Source organism: Phyllostomus discolor, chromosome 11 (genome assembly GCF_004126475.2).
Source record: "Phyllostomus discolor isolate MPI-MPIP mPhyDis1 chromosome 11, mPhyDis1.pri.v3, whole genome shotgun sequence".
Lineage (NCBI taxonomy): Eukaryota > Metazoa > Chordata > Mammalia > Chiroptera > Phyllostomidae > Phyllostomus > Phyllostomus discolor.
This window is the reverse complement of record NC_040913.2, coordinates 94,454,170-94,470,129: the sequence shown is the minus strand read 5'-3', so window position 1 is coordinate 94,470,129 and position 15,960 is coordinate 94,454,170. Positions and strand designations below refer to the sequence as shown.

General features: G+C 63.1%; 1 protein-coding gene across 1 annotated transcript in view; it reads right to left on the bottom strand.

Moving 5' to 3' along the window:
* LOC114508849 (CUB and sushi domain-containing protein 1) overlaps positions 1 to 15,960 on the bottom strand; it is a 416,019-nt gene that overhangs the window by 38,011 nt on the left and 362,048 nt on the right. Inside the window, exons 53-58 of the mRNA XM_036011116.1 lie at positions 15,066 to 15,104; positions 14,873 to 14,954; positions 13,721 to 13,906; positions 5,500 to 5,694; positions 3,004 to 3,086; positions 944 to 1,175 (exon numbers count right to left, since the gene is read on the bottom strand). Coding sequence (XP_035867009.1) covers positions 944 to 1,175; positions 3,004 to 3,086; positions 5,500 to 5,694; positions 13,721 to 13,906; positions 14,873 to 14,954; positions 15,066 to 15,104 — 817 coding nt within the window. The remainder of the gene's footprint in view (positions 1 to 943; positions 1,176 to 3,003; positions 3,087 to 5,499; positions 5,695 to 13,720; positions 13,907 to 14,872; positions 14,955 to 15,065; positions 15,105 to 15,960) is intronic.

The window sequence follows — 15,960 nt, the reverse complement described above, 5'->3', positions numbered from 1 at the left end:
CGGGAAGCTCTCGCCTGCGTCTGGGGGGTTTACAGGGAGGGGCGTCGTGTCACCGTAAGAGCGACAGCCCCTGGCTCCCTCTGCTGGCTCTTCTCTGGGGTCACTGCTCTGCTTCCGCCCCTGCCTGCACGTTCTCCCAGGTCCTTCTGCCAATTCTCCGGGGTGAGAAGAACCCACTTTTACCATCCAAACCACCCCAGTCCCGGCTCAGCCCCGAGAGCGGTCCCAGCGGGGGGGGGGGGGGGGGGAGTAGGCGGAGGGGGGTGGGGGGAGCCGGATGCGTCCGCTCTCCCGTGTCCACGGCTGTGACTCGTGGTGACAACGTCACCGAGTCACAGAGGGTGTGGAGGCAGTCGGCCCCTTTCACCAGCCACGCGGAGCCCGAAAAGCAGCACTGAAGTCATTGCACTGTAAGCTGCTCATTCGACAGTCTTCATACACTTACTCCGAAGGGTTTTCAAGAGAAACATTATCAACCCGACTGGTAACAGTTATCGTGCAGCACATCTCAGCCTCGGGGAAGGGGACCAAGTCGTTGCCCAGGCTTGTCGCTTAAACTGACCCATCGTGCTTGCCTCCAGCCCTCTCGCCAACTTGTTGCCATAATTTGTAATTCTTCAAAGGGCATCGGCTCTTTTAAACTCATCTTGGTGCATCGTGACGGCCTCTGCACTTTATAAAACACTGTCACGCCACCTAAGGCACGGTGTGACCCTCGTCTATCGACCGGACTGGAAACGACCCCACAGCTACTCAGAGAGGAGTTCTCGGGGTCGGGGCGGCCGTGAGGCCCGGCAGGACGGGGCCGGGGGGGGTGGGAGGACAGGCTGTCAGGCCCCTGGAGTGCCCGACCCGTGCTTGGCCCGGCCCCGCTCTGCCTCCGGGCTCGCCCACCCACCTGCCCACGGGAGGTGGGGGTGGGGGAGGGGGAGGGGGCGCTTACCCAGGCACCGCGTCTCGGAGCCGCTCCAGAGCCCGCTGGCCAGGCACTCGCGCACCGGTGAGCCCACCAGCGTGTAGCCCGTGTTGCAGGTGAAGATGGCTGTGGCCCCGTAGACGGTCAGCGTCCCGATCTTGTTGCCGTTGGGGGGCGAGGACAGGCTCCCGCAGGAGATGACTGCGAGACAAAGAGTGACCCTGTGACTCTCACCTCGGCTCTGGGGTCGCCGTGCCGCCTGCACGTAACCGGATCGTCTGCCCAAACCTCCACCGGGAACGTGGGGCAGGGTGCCTGCTCAGGGGTCGGGGGCCAGCCCGCTGGGAAGCCTCATTCTCCTCCTCTTGCCTCCTCGAAACGGCAGCTTGGAAGTTCAGGGTGGACTCCAACACCGTCTGGGCCCCTTCAGTTGCCCGGGGCTCCACCCTCACAGGCCGCTAAGCCTCTCTTGAGAAAATGCTCGGCACCCACACATGTTCTCACCCAGGCCCGTCTGCTGGCCAGCTGCGCCGGCCTCCCGTCTGCCCCCGCATCTGCCTCTGTCACGGGGCCTCACACCTGTTCCTGGACACGGCCGTGTGCCCCTCGGAGTTCAGAGTGGCCTCTCTGGGGGCACGGAGGGGCAGGGAGTCCCGCCCCAGTAACAGCACTGGCTCGTTTATTCTCCCACGGACTTGCGTGACTTGTTGGGACCCCGAGCTCCGTACGGAAGCTGACTCGACAGCTGGTGTGTGGAGTCTTTCTAAACAATTACAAAACGAGGAAGTCCAGCCCTGCGTGGCTGGAGCTCGGGTGACCGCATGTCCCCAGGGCACATCTGCTGTCCCCGCATAACTGCTGACGGCGTCCCCTTCCGCCCCCAGGACCACTCCTGCCGTTTGGGAGCTAAATTAAAAGGTCCCTTTCGCTGGAGACGTGCACAGCACCACCCGGTTCCCTGGGCTCCACAAGCGGGAGCCTAGGAACCCAGACGGCCGTGGCGTCTCAGGGCGGAAGAGATCAGGAGCCCATCGGAGGCTGCAGCGTGTTTCCAGTGGGGGGGGTGGGGGGTGGGGGTGGGGGTGGAGCGAGGGGAGGCTGTCCCCAGAGGAGCGCTCAGCTGCTGCCGCTCGGGGTCCCCACGTGCGAAGGGCTGGGGCAGGGTGGCAGGGAGCTAACAGTTCTGAGTCCTTGCTGACGGTGAACCGGTAAGACGCAGGGAAACAGAGGTGCAGGGCGCCGCTCCTGGCCGCAGGCTACACGGCGGCTCTGACCTCACAGCTGCCTGTGAGGGACACTGGCTAGTTCCCGCAGTCTCGGGGCCTCGTGGGTGCACCTGTCGGGGCTGAGCCGGTGGAGCAGGAAAAGTAACTCCTGCCCACCCTGCTAGGTTCCCGGTGAGACGCCTGAGAAAAGTAACAGTCTGACAGCAAAGCGAACAGAAGTCCATGACCAGGGCCACCTCCTGGATACGTGTGAGACACCTGGGAATGCTGGGCGACTCTCCAAACCGGCCCAGAAGCCGCCTCGGGCGCCGCCTCGGGCACCGCCTGCAGCCAGAGGGGAAGGACGGCGGCCAGGGGGGCGGGGCTGTGGGGCCAAGCTCAGCAGGGGTCTGGAGGCGAATCCGTGCCGTCTTCACTGATGAGGGTTTCTGGGGGTTAGTCTCCTGCCCCCATTCCTGGTGCCGAGGGGGACACCTTGCAGACGGAGACTCCCTCATAAATTCGAGTGCCTCTTACGAAACGTTCCGGGTGAACTCTGGAAATGTGTAGGATCTGCTGCCGGCCAGGGGAGTGCCCTGAGGATGGCACGGCGGACCGGTCAGCAGCGGGTCAATCCGATGGCACCGTGCTTCAAACCCGTGTCTCCGCTGACCCTCTGTCCACGGGCCTCTGGGTCACTGAGAGAGGGGTACGGGGTCTGGGGTTGTCAGCTCACGTTGGTCCCTTTTCCTCACAATTCTGTTAGCTTCTGTCCGTAGCTTTCTTCTTAGGTATACAGATCGTTGAAACTGTCGTTTCTTTTATAAACAACTTTTACTGAATTCTCCCGTCACCATTCATCCCCCTTACACCCTCTCCCACCTCCACCCCCCGGCCCACCACCATCTCCAAACCATTGTCCGTCTGTCCTTTCTCTGTGGCTCCCGGGAACGAGCCCTTCGTTCCTGTGTGAGAGCAGCGTGTCTTACACAGGGGCCCGCGCCCCTTGCCCTGCCGCCTGGCTGCGCCCGGCCCCTGGACAGGACCCCAGCCCCAGGTGCTCCGGGCAGGGCAGGGCTCAGCCAGCGAGCTCTGTGTCGGGACCTGCTTACCCACTAGGGGCCGGATCCACAGTGTGAGCCTTCGCTGGTGGTTCACGGGAAGAAAAATGCCCACCCCTTCCTCGTGGACCAGCCTTTTGAACAGGCTGATCCTACGGCCCGGTGAGGTGCCCCTGGGGCCCTGTGGAACGGACGGGCAGACGTGCACAGCCTGGCGTGTGCTCTGGGGGGCGACGCCCCCGGAAACACGGGGAGTCCCGCCTGGAGCGTGTCCTGTCTGGCACATCGCTGTGGAGGAGACGGCTCCCTGGGTCACCAGCACTGGAGACGGCTGAGCCCCTCGGGGGGGTCGTGTCGTGGGAATTTCGTGACGCTGCTGGCAGGGTTGCCGTGCCAGATGTCCGAGAATCCGGCCAGGATCGAGGTTCCCCAGTTCGAGTGAACTTCTCACGAAGCCTTTTTCCAAACACAGCGTGAACTTCACCGTGACATTTAAAGGCCCACTTGTAGCCACGTAGGGTAGCTGGCCCGGGGTTCACGCTTCGGGGCCGAGAGAGCGCGAGGCCGCCTCCTCCCGCGGGTCCCAGAGGCAGCTCCGCAGACGGGCCCGCTCGGCCCCGATGGCATTCTGTGCGCCGAGCCTCTGTCAGAAGTGTCCCTCCCGGCGGCGACGGGGCTGTCCGAGCTTCGCCCTCCGAGGGTCCGTGGATCGTAAAGGAGAACTAATGGGGTGTGGTCCAGCGAGAGCTGCAGGGTGACGGGCCCCCGGTGCGGAGGCCCCATGGCAGTGACCCCACACGGGGAGGAGGGGAGCGCTGCCTGACTGGAAGGGGGGACCCCCAGCACGAACGGGAATGGAGAAACCACCTGAACACCCGACACCCACGGGAAAGCCTGGATTCCAGGCTCCTCCTTCCCCTCCAGGTCCCGGAGTGACCTCGGGAATCTGCTCTGCCCTCGTCCACAGAGCGGCCCCACGCAGGCTCCGATGCTCCGGGGTGCAAGCGGGCACGAGGTCCCCTCCGGAACTGGGGGTGCACGTGTGTCCTCAGCCGTCCCCGGGGTGACGAGTGTCCCTGGGGCTGCCTGACGCAGGCCGCACACTGACGTGTGAGTGAGTCCCGAGCGTGCCGCTTCTGGCTGCTCCGAGTGGCGGCCGCGGCCACTCCAACGTGGGAGGCAGGCGGCAAGGACGCCTTTCCGTGGTCTCCCCCCCGTGCAGGTGGGAGGGGCGGGCCGACGGGTGACGTGCCCGTGCATGCACCGATCCGGGACCCCTCCTCGCACACACGGGAGGTCGACGGAGCCCCTCCTGCCTCCTTCACACGAGGGCCGACATGAGGGGCTTAAATGAGCAGTCGGGACGGGGCGGGGGGGCAGCCCAGAGCTCAGGCGATGCGGGAGCCCCCACCCGAGCAGCTTTCCCTTGCCGATCCTGATGATCCTACTTCTGGCTGGAGCCCCCCATGTGGCCCAGGGGTAACCGCCCCTCACTCCTCCCCCTCCATTCTCCCCGCGACCTGGATGACCGAGTCTCCGAGTCTCCAAACTGAGCGCACGGCGTGGGTGCGGACGGCTGCACGGCTGTGCGGGGGCGGGGGAGCGCACTAACTCAGGAGCGCAGCGCGGAGGGATCCAGGGTTCGAACGGTCGCCCCGAGACCCTGCTGAGGGTGGGGAGTCTCCGCGGCATGGAGACCCCGGAACGGAGACCCCGGGACAGAGCCTCCGGCAGGGCCGGCCGGGGACGCGCGCTGCTCCTGACCTCCGCGGAGGTCACCGGCCCGCCCTAATGTGTGCCCGAGTTCCTGGCGAACCGCTCTGCCGCATGTTGAACGAACCGCTGTCCCGCTGGACGCTGCAGGACAACGAGCAGGAAACACACTCGCTCTTTGCTCTGTTCCCGTCTTTCTCCTGCTTCGTCCTCCCCAAGCTGCGCGCTTCAGCCGCGACACCGGCCTGGCCCGGGCCCTGACTCCGGGCGCGACGGTTTCCCGCGGACCCCCCCATCCGAGCAAGGCCGGCTGCTCCCCACGCCGGGGTCGCGCTGCGCCCGGAGCAGCAGGAACGCTGCTCTGCGTTTCCGTTTGCTCGTGTCTATTGCGAGACCGACTCAGAACCCTGCTCGTCGTGTCCCCGCGGGGATGACGGCCTCCCCTCGGAACGCAGTCCCGGCTGGGGAGCTCAGCGGCCCAGCACAAGCGCCGAGGCCCCCGGGGGCCCGAGGAGAGGGCCCAGCAGCCACTGCGGGCACGACGGGCTGTCTCCCAGACACGCGCCCGGCCTGGACGCAGGGCTGACTCTGCGGACGGACTCACCTCGGCACCGCGGCCTCTCCTCGCCCGCGCTCCAGGCCCCGTCCGCCCGGCACTGCAGCAGCCTGCTGCCCTCCAGGTAGTGCCCGGGGCTGCAGCTCAGCACCACCTGGGCCCCGAACTCGTTCGGGGCCCCCGACACCAGCCTCCAGGTGACGTGCTCCGACAGCTGGGTCTCGATGCCAGGGCAGGTCACCGCTGGAAAGGAAGCAGACGGCGTGTCAGTCACCGTTTTGTCCCTGGGGGGGTCGCGTCAGGCCCCGCGTTGGGTGGCAGAGCCCTTCCACTGGGAGCAGCCTGGCTGGGCGACGCGAGGGGGTGCCTGTGATTTCGGGTTCTCTCGGCACCCCTGCAGTCCCCTGTGCTCAGTGCCCTCCGTAGCCTCGGCATGTGTGCGTGCGGGGGGACCTCACGTAGAGACCTCCGTGTAGGGGACCAGCCAGTGACGCAGGCGCGTGTGCGTGTGAAGGTGGGATTTTCTCCCGGGAAACGAACACCGGTGTGAAAACGCCCTTCACACGCTGTCTCTCCACGCTCTCTGGGCAGCTCAGAGTTGCAAACGGCCGGGACAGCGGTTCTCAGAAAAGCACGTGCCCTCCTCCCTGTGAAACACGATGGCTCCTGAGCACACGGAGTCACATGTGTGCACGTGGGGTCACGTGTGCGCACATGGCGCTGACACTGTGCAGGGAAACGGGTCCCTGGTATCAAAGCAGGTCATCTGCCGATGCCCTGAGAGAAAGGCCTGGAGTCAGACTGGGCCTCGGTCAAGGGCGTCGGCACCAGTCACAGCAGCAGTGACAGCAGCCCTCGAAGCCCTGTGATGGAGCTGCTGCCGCCAGCGTGGACTCCAAGGACCACATACATGTGCCGTCCATGAAGAGTTTCACGTGTGGGAGTCCATACGGATTTTCTGAAAAGCACCGGAACACTGAACGTGACTTTGCCAAGTGAGCACCGGAACCCGCTGGTGTGAGCACGGAGCCACCCCAGCTGACAGAGAGCCCCGCCGGGTGCCACACCACGGCCCTGATCGACCCACGTGTGGGGCCTGCAGGCGTGAGCGAGAGAAACCCCCGTGTCTGCCAGGACACTGAGAGATACGTTTCACTTCCAAGTTCTGGGCAAGTTAGTCATCACTGGATTGGACCGACCTGGAAGGTCACAGAAACCTTCTTCATTCTCCTCTCAGTGATGCACCAGGACTGGGGGTCCAAGGCTCCCTGGAGCTCCCGGCTGCCACCCGCCCGCACGCCGACTCCCAGACCCTCCCGGTCCCGCTGTTCCTCGTGAAGAGAGCGCTCGGTCCGCTGTCAGCGATCTCCTTCTGGTTTCGGTCTCGGCCCCCCCCCTCCCCCCTGCAGGGCCCTCAGCTCCTTTGCTGCAAATACTGTCGTCTTTTCACAGGTTTTTTTTTGTGTACAAATAATGTCTGACTTCAAGCAGGTGCTGATGCCATGCTAAGGAAAGTGAGTGTGCATGTATGAGTGACTGTGTTTGCACACACACGTGCGTGCACTGAAAACCGACGGGCCAAGAAACTGGTGTGTGTGGCACCAGGACACGGACACCGATGCACCGAAGGCACACGGGTGAGGCTGAGAGGGAAGAGCGAGGTGAGGACCGAACCAGACGTTTAACGTGGAGCCCGTCCTGTTCTCCGAGTCCTGGAGGAAGGGGGGGTGAGGGGGGCTGGAGGTTCCCAGAAACGCTGACAACGGGGTTTTAGTTAATGTTTTCAAAGAGGCTCTGAGAGAGAGAGCACAAAACACCCGAGTTCGAACAACATGTGGCATTCACCCGGCGGTGAGACCCCCAGGGATGCAGCCGGGACCTCAGGGGGGGGGGGAAGGCAGCTTCCTGTGATGGGGGGGGGAAGGCCCCTCCTGGCACACTCGGTCTACACGATGCCAGCGTCTGTGAACACACACGTGTGCGCACACTCAGCACAATGAAAACAACGAAAAATGGATGCGCAGACAGTCCCCATGGAAGACTGAATGACGCTGGAGCCAAGCTCCAAGCAGGACCCCGTGCAGAACCCGTGGGAGGGAGTCGGGGAAGGGGGGCCAGGGGCCCGGGGAGAGGGAGGCCGGACATGGAGCAGGCTCCATGCCCCGGCCCCGAGTGCCAGCCTGGTGGCCAAGGGCCTCTCCCTGGGGCGCACGAGGGTGACGTTGAACTGAGGTCCCAACCTGAGAGCCGCGGTGCCGGCGCCCTCCCCGATGCAAACATCTCCAGTTGGACCCCGGCTTTCCGTGTGCCCCCCACCCTGCACCCATCCCTGCACGGCCCCCCACCCCTGCACCCATCCCTGCACGAGCGGGCATGGCCTCTCAGACGCTACCAGTTCAGTGTTTTCCTGGGAAAGGGTCCCTGTCACACCTGGCTGCAAACACACAGGTGACATCACACTGAGCGGGTCCTCACAGCAGCACTGAGACAGGGGCACGGGTGTCACTGCCGTCACTTGCTTTGTTTAAGGACGAGCCTGTCAGCTGAGCTCGCCCCAAACCAGCTGGAGTCCCGCGTGCGTGTCCCCACCTGGGGTACCCCTGGCCCTGACCTTCTCTGCCCCTGGCAACGAAGTGACAGAACCACACTCGTTCCCCTGGCAACAAGGCGACAGAACCACGCTCACTCCCCTGGCAACAAGGCGACAGAACCACGCTCGTTCCCCTGGCAACAAGGCGACAGAACCACACTCGTTCCCCTGGCAACAAGGTGACAGAACCACGCTCACTCCCCTGGCAACAAGGCGACAGAACCACACTCCCCTGGCAACAAGGTGACAGAACCACACTCCCCTGGCAACAAGGCGACAGAACCACACTCCCCTGGCAACAAGGCGACAGAACCACACTCGTTCCCCTGGCAACAAGGCGACAGAACCACACTCGTTCCCCTGGCAACAAGGTGACAGAACCACACTCCCCTGGCAACAAGGTGACAGAACCACACTCCCCTGGCAACAAGGTGACAGAACCACACTCCCCTGGCAACAAGGCGACAGAACCACACTCCCCTGGCAACAAGGTGACAGAACCACACTCGTTCCCCTGGCAACAAGGCGACAGAACCACGCTCGTTCCCCTGGCAACAAGGCGACAGAACCACGCTCACTCCCCTAGAAACAAGGCGACAGAACCACGCTCCCTCCCCTGGCAACAAGGCGACAGAACCACGCTCACTCCCCTGGCAACAAGGTGACAGAACCACACTCGTTCCCCTGGCAACAAGGCGACAGAACCACGCTCACTCCCCTGGCAACAAGGCGACAGAACCACACTCGCTCCCCTGGCAACAAGGCGACAGAACCACGCTCGTTCCCCTGGCAACAAGGTGACAGAACCACACTCCCCTGGCAACAAGGTGACAGAACCACACTCCCCTGGCAACAAGGCGACAGAACCACACTCCCCTGGCAACAAGGCGACAGAACCACACTCGTTCCCCTGGCAACAAGGCGACAGAACCACGCTCGTTCCCCTGGCAACAAGGCGACAGAACCACGCTCACTCCCCTAGAAACAAGGCGACAGAACCACGCTCCCTCCCCTGGCAACAAGGCGACAGAACCACGCTCACTCCCCTGGCAACAAGGTGACAGAACCACACTCACTCCCCTAGAAACAAGGCGACAGAACCACGCTCCCTCCCCTGGCAACAAGGCGACAGAACCACGCTCACTCCCCTAGAAACAAGGTGACAGAACCACACTCGTTCCCCTGGCAACAAGGCGACAGAACCACGCTCACTCCCCTGGCAACAAGGCGACAGAACCACACTCGCTCCCCTGGCAACAAGGCGACAGAACCACGCTCGTTCCCCTGGCAACAAGGCGACAGAACCACGCTCGTTCCCCTGGCAACAAGGCGACAGAACCACACTCGTTCCCCTGGCAACAAGGTGACAGAACCACGCTCACTCCCCTGGCAACAAGGCGACAGAACCACGCTCACTCCCCTGGCAACAAGGCGACAGAACCACGCTCGTTCCCCTGGCAACAAGGCGACAGAACCACACTCGTTCCCCTGGCAACAAGGTGACAGAACCACGCTCACTCCCCTGGCAACAAGGCGACAGAACCACACTCCCCTGGCAACAAGGTGACAGAACCACACTCCCCTGGCAACAAGGCGACAGAACCACACTCCCCTGGCAACAAGGCGACAGAACCACACTCGTTCCCCTGGCAACAAGGCGACAGAACCACACTCGTTCCCCTGGCAACAAGGTGACAGAACCACACTCCCCTGGCAACAAGGTGACAGAACCACACTCGTTCCCCTGGCAACAAGGTGACAGAACCACGCTCGTTCCCCTGGCAACAAGGCGACAGAACCACACTCGTTCCCCTGGCAACAAGGCGACAGAACCACACTCCCCTGGCAACAAGGTGACAGAACCACACTCGTTCCCCTGGCAACAAGGCGACAGAACCACACTCCCCTGGCAACAAGGCGACAGAACCACACTCGTTCCCCTGGCAACAAGGCGACAGAACCACGCTCGTTCCCCTGGCAACAAGGCGACAGAACCACGCTCACTCCCCTAGAAACAAGGCGACAGAACCACGCTCCCTCCCCTGGCAACAAGGCGACAGAACCACGCTCACTCCCCTGGCAACAAGGTGACAGAACCACACTCACTCCCCTAGAAACAAGGCGACAGAACCACGCTCCCTCCCCTGGCAACAAGGCGACAGAACCACGCTCACTCCCCTAGAAACAAGGTGACAGAACCACACTCGTTCCCCTGGCAACAAGGCGACAGAACCACGCTCGTTCCCCTGGCAACAAGGCGACAGAACCACGCTCACTCCCCTGGCAACGAGGCGACAGGACCACGCTCACTCCCCTGGCAACAAGGCGACAGAACCACACTCACTCCCCTGGCAACGAGGTGACAGAACCACACTCGTTCCCCTGGCAACAAGGCGACAGAACCACACTCGTTCCCCTGGCAACAAGGCGACAGAACCACGCTCGTTCCCCTGGCAACAAGGCGACAGAACCACGCTCGTTCCCCTGGCAACAAGGCGACAGAACCACGCTCACTCCCCTGGCAACAAGGCGACAGAACCACACTCGTTCCCCTGGCAACAAGGCGACAGAACCACACTCACTCCCCTAGAAACAAGGTGACAGAACCACGCTCACTCCCCTGGCAACAAGGCGACAGAACCACACTCACTCCCCTGGCAACGAGGTGACAGAACCACACTCGTTCCCCTGGCAACAAGGCGACAGAACCACGCTCGTTCCCCTGGCAACAAGGCGACAGAACCACGCTCGTTCCCCTGGCAACAAGGCGACAGAACCACGCTCGTTCCCCTGGCAACAAGGCGACAGAACCACGCTCGTTCCCCTGGCAACAAGGCGACAGAACCACGCTCGTTCCCCTGGCAACAAGGTGACAGAACCACGCTCACTCCCCTGGCAACAAGGCGACAGAACCACACTCCCCTGGCAACAAGGCGACAGAACCACACTCGTTCCCCTGGCAACAAGGTGACAGAACCACACTCGTTCCCCTGGCAACAAGGCGACAGAACCACACTCCCCTGGCAACAAGGCGACAGAACCACACTCGTTCCCCTGGCAACAAGGTGACAGAACCACACTCGTTCCCCTGGCAACAAGGTGACAGAACCACACTCATTCGACAGGTGATGGAAACAGGGGACACGGGACGTGTGTTCGGAACTAAGTCCATGAGGATTCCAGACACACCGGCAGTGGACACAGCGTCAAGAACGATGCAGTTTTAAAAGAATGTTTTAAAATGTTCCATCTGGAAGATGCAGGAAAAGAAAAAAAACCCGTTTATGTAGATGGTTTAAATCACGTTTACGATGGCGATAAATGAACGAATCACCAAGTCGAGTGAAGTCAAAGGTGCTCGGAGACACGTGGGTGTCGCTGGGGCGACAGGAAACGCTCCACCGGAGCGCTGACCTCGGGGTCCTTCCGTGTCTCAGGGAGACGCAAACCGGCTCCGTCACCCCAGAGAAAACATCTCCCGTGGGTCGCATCCTTCTGTTCCGCCAAGTTCAAGGGAACCCGGGCCGTGGACCAGGCCCACGGACCCGCCCCGGCTCCCGGCGCTGCCTGGGCCTGCTGACCGTTTTCTACTAAAAGTCGCTAAATAACGCTCCTCCAGTCAGGCGAGAGCACAGACAGCGAGGTTTTCGTGCAGAAAAGACGCGTTTTCTCTTCGCCGTGATGACACCGCATGGCTGGCGTTCTCCTCGGGACGCACTGGCTTCCGTTTTACCGGGAGGGACGCTGGTTTACCTACCGGAGGCCTGCTCAGCCGGCGGCAAACCGGGGGGACCTGCGGGCGATGACCGGCGGCCCCTGTGAGGGCGCCTCCCAGCCGCCCCTCGTCCATCACGGACCCCTGACCTAGGTGTTCGGGGGTGTTCGGTCACCCCTGAGATGGGGGGGGGCTCTCGTCTTTACTGCAGATCCCCGCCCCCATCGTCACACCCGGCGGGCGGAGTGCCGCGGACGACCTGGCTCAGTCTGAGCATGTCTCATCAGATTTGCAGCTCCCCCATTCGCTGCCGCTGCCCAAGGGGACTCAGTGGGCCTCAGCCCTGTGCCCCCCGCACATCCTGCAGCCCAGCCTTTGGCCCCTCAGATGGGCGGCTAGCTGGGGGGGCGGGGGGAGTGCCTCGGGCAGTCCGGTGCGTTAGAAGCAGGAAAACCAGGCCGGTCGGCTTCGGCAGAGAAGGGACGTAGGGACGGGCCTGGGGGAGCAGGTACTGAGGTGATTTAAACCCACTTCACGCCATCGGACCGGAACACGGGTCTATGAGCGACCCCAGCCCACACTGTGGGGCGACACCGTGGGGTTCTACGGACAGAAATTGTTTGGGGGTTTCTGTTTGAGCCCCGGGGCCAGACCCAGTGCGCAGCGTGTGAGCTGCTGAGAACCAGCGTGGGTGGGGCTCATAAAGGGTGAGTTAATAGGGCCGAGGAGTGAACTTCGAGGGCGTAACCTCTGAACTCACCCAAGAACCAGCTGGCTTTTCAGAGGCCCCAGACGAGGGCCTCAGGGCCCCCAAGTCTCTCTTCCCCGAGACCCCCGGTCGAACCCAGACCCCAGGCACGCACAGGCTGGTGGCCTGGGGTCTCGGGGCTCCTCCCCGTGCCGGTGGTCACTGCCCTTCACGTCAGTGAGGTTTCCGAAACCCTCGGGGGACCAGACATTATTTTTCTGCCCCGCCTCCTGTCGAGACAGCCCTGTGGTCACTCTCAGTGGAGGTCACGCGTCAGACCCTGACCCTCCACCACCACCTCTCCCTCAGAGCGAGACCCTGGGTGGCGGCCACGCCAGGTCCCGGGGCTCCAACCTGATGCCCGGCTCCATGGTGAGCTCACACCTGTGAGTCGCTCACCGAGCAGCGGCCTCCACCCGCCCCCTCCATCCCCTGGGCTGTGCTGGGTGCGGCTGAATCTCAGCGGTCAGGGGAAGGGCCAGACCTCACTGGGACACCTCCCAGGGGCCCCTGTGCGTCTCCCCCACACTACACTGACCCTCGGTCTCATCGGCCTCTGCAGAGCGTCCAGCGACCGGCCTGGGGAGGCAGGGACGGGGGCCCAGGTCTCACCCCCAGACATCCCCCCGGGCCCCAGCTGTGAGTTCCATGTACAGCTTGATGAGGAGTTTCCAGTTTGCCTGTGGTGACTGGGGGTGGGGGGCGGGGCTGGGCCTCCCCTCAGCTGATGTCTCAGCCGAAACCCCTAAAAGTGTGAGGGACAGGGCCAGTGGGGCCCTTCAGAGCGGCCACAGGCACATCACATGGTGGCCAAGTGAGGGGGGGCCGGCGTCCGCCCCGGCACACGTGGGGACGTTACCCACTCCCCGAGTTTCCCTGATGCCCAAGCACTGGCATCAGACCCGACTGTCACCAGACACCCTTGCGTCTGGCAGCGTGGACTGCCCAGGGGCGGGTTCGTGCAGTGACACGCTTCCCCACGTGGTGTCACGATGGCTGATCACACGGCCCGAGCGGATCCCCGGCGTGCGAGGCGTGCGTTGTAGCCAGTGGCAGGGTTTCCTGTGGCGTCCGTGGGTCGGGACGCCGCCATGACGCAGCGACCCCACACTCACACTCGGGGTGGGGAGCTCTGGGCTCGGGGATCCGAAGTGCCCCCCAGGGCCGCGTGCGCCCGAGGACGAGGGCACGGAGGGCAGCTGCGGGTGGCACTCACGTTTGCAGGGAGGCGGCCGCCCCTGGTTGCTCCACGACCCGTCCTCCTGGCACACCGCCGTGGCCGGGTGGCCCGCGTCCAGCCGGAAGCCCTCGTCGCACTCGTAGGTCACCTTGCTGTGCAGCGCGAACTCGTTCCCCGAGAAGGAGCCGTTCCCGGGGGGCTCCGGGATCCCGCAGGACACAGCTGGGGGTGGGACAAGGCGGGGTCAGTTTCGGCAGGCGGTAGGAAGCGTGCCCCCCCCCCCCACTGTTCACACGCTTCACACACGCACTGGTGACGACGCTGACACCTCTGACACGCCGCACAGGTGCACACGTGTCCGAGGGTCAGGGAACCGGAAACGTCACAGCAGTGGTCAGCACGAGACGCCCCGTGGCTAGGAGCCCGGAGGGCGCGTCTGGCGGCTGGGGTGCAGTCCGATCGCCCCCACGCGCTCACAGAGGAGCAGGGGGGCACGCAGCACCCTCTGCCCCGCCGAAGGTCGGACAAGGGACAGGGTGACGCCTTCACAACCGCCAGTCACCGACGGTGCTGAGCCCCGGGGGCTGGAAGCAGTCCGTCGCCACCTCAGGGCCCCCCACCCCTCCTGTTGGCTGCCCCCACCCGGTGCCAGGGACTCGTTCTCCCGGAAGTTCTGTTCAAGGCAAACAACGCGGCTGAGACCATCAGCTCTACAGTGACGACCTCTAGGATCTGCCAGTTACCTGTCGGAGGGCGGGGCCTGGGGGACTGGGATACGGGGGTTGGGGGGCTCAGGGAAGACCCCTGGGTTGGAAGGCTGGTCCCAGAGGTGTGCGCATGTCAGCTTTGACGGGACAGGCCGGGCACGAAGACGCTGAGAGTGAGGAAGGAAGTTCGTGAAACACGGACTGGGGGCAGAATCCCGTGAACACCCTTCCTTCCTGAATGGACCGGCTCCGGCCCAGGCTTGTCCAGGGCGAGGCAAGAGTGAATTCTCTGCTTGGATGGCTGCAGGCTGCAGTGGGGAGTGAAAACCAGGGCCTGGCAGAAGGCGCTCCCTGCCCCCCCCCCCCCCCCCCCCCGCAGAGAGCACGTGCCCGGCCCGGGCACACTTGCCCGGGAGAGACGCCCTGCAATGACGGAATGAAGGGCGTCTGTTTACTGAGCCGACACTTCAGCCACGCACACCGTGACTCCAAGTGTAGATCGCCGCGGTGTCCCCACCCCCATTCCCGTGGGAGCCCACGGCCACCCTGGGGGGCCGCAGAGCCTGGCGGGGAGAGTTTGCATGAGCGTGCACTCTGACAGAGAGAAAACTGGGGTTCGGAGGGAGAAAATGGGGCGCCTGAGTGCCCTCGGGCTGGCTCCAGTGTGCACTCACCCCGTGTGCCTGCAGCAAGCAGAGGGGCACCAGGCGGGGCTGAAACGGAAAACGCGGGGCGAGAGGGTTCCGCAGAGAAGGTTCTGCAGCTGCCCGAAACCTCCTGAATGTGTTCGGCACATGGCAGCCGGAGGGAGGAGCGAACAGCAGCATCTGTCAGTTCGAAACCAAGGAGCCAGGCAAGGGCAGGTGACCCGCTGGGTCAGCACACACATGGTCAATGACAGCGGAGGGTCTGACTCGTCGGGGCGTGGATGACTCGTCGGGGCCTGGGAATGTCCTCAAGGGCACATCCTGTCCCAGCATCGGTCACCTCAAACGCCACTGGAAGATCAGGGGTGGCTGGGGGCAGCCCAGCTCACAGGAGGTTTAATGGGATTTGGCACGCGCTGGCTCTACGAACCGTGTGGATTCAGGACCTCGTAACTTGGAGCATAGCTAATATATATGATGCCCATAATGTCTACGTACACACACACACACACACACACACATTCATATATGTACGTTTTCTTACACATCATACGTGATTTGATGTTTCCAAGACATATTTGAATTCGAGAAGCACCGCCCTAGTGTCAGGGCCCAGGGAGCTTGATCATTTCATAGAAACAAGGGAGTGTTTTCGGGGAAAGTCAACACACAGTCGCCATCGCTCTTATGCCCACCAGTGAGAGTTTTTAAGGTTTGTGAAATGATTCAATTAAATTCACTTAGGCCAGGACACACGCCCACCCTCCTAAGTTTTCATTATTGTGCTATTTTAAAAATTAAAAAAAACCATAACACCAACAACAAAGCCGTTCTCTTCTGGTGGATGCCTGTGTGGCTGCAAGGATTAGGGGTTCCTAGGCTCGGCCCGGCCCCTGAGCTGGGGGGTGTGGGGAGGTGACTC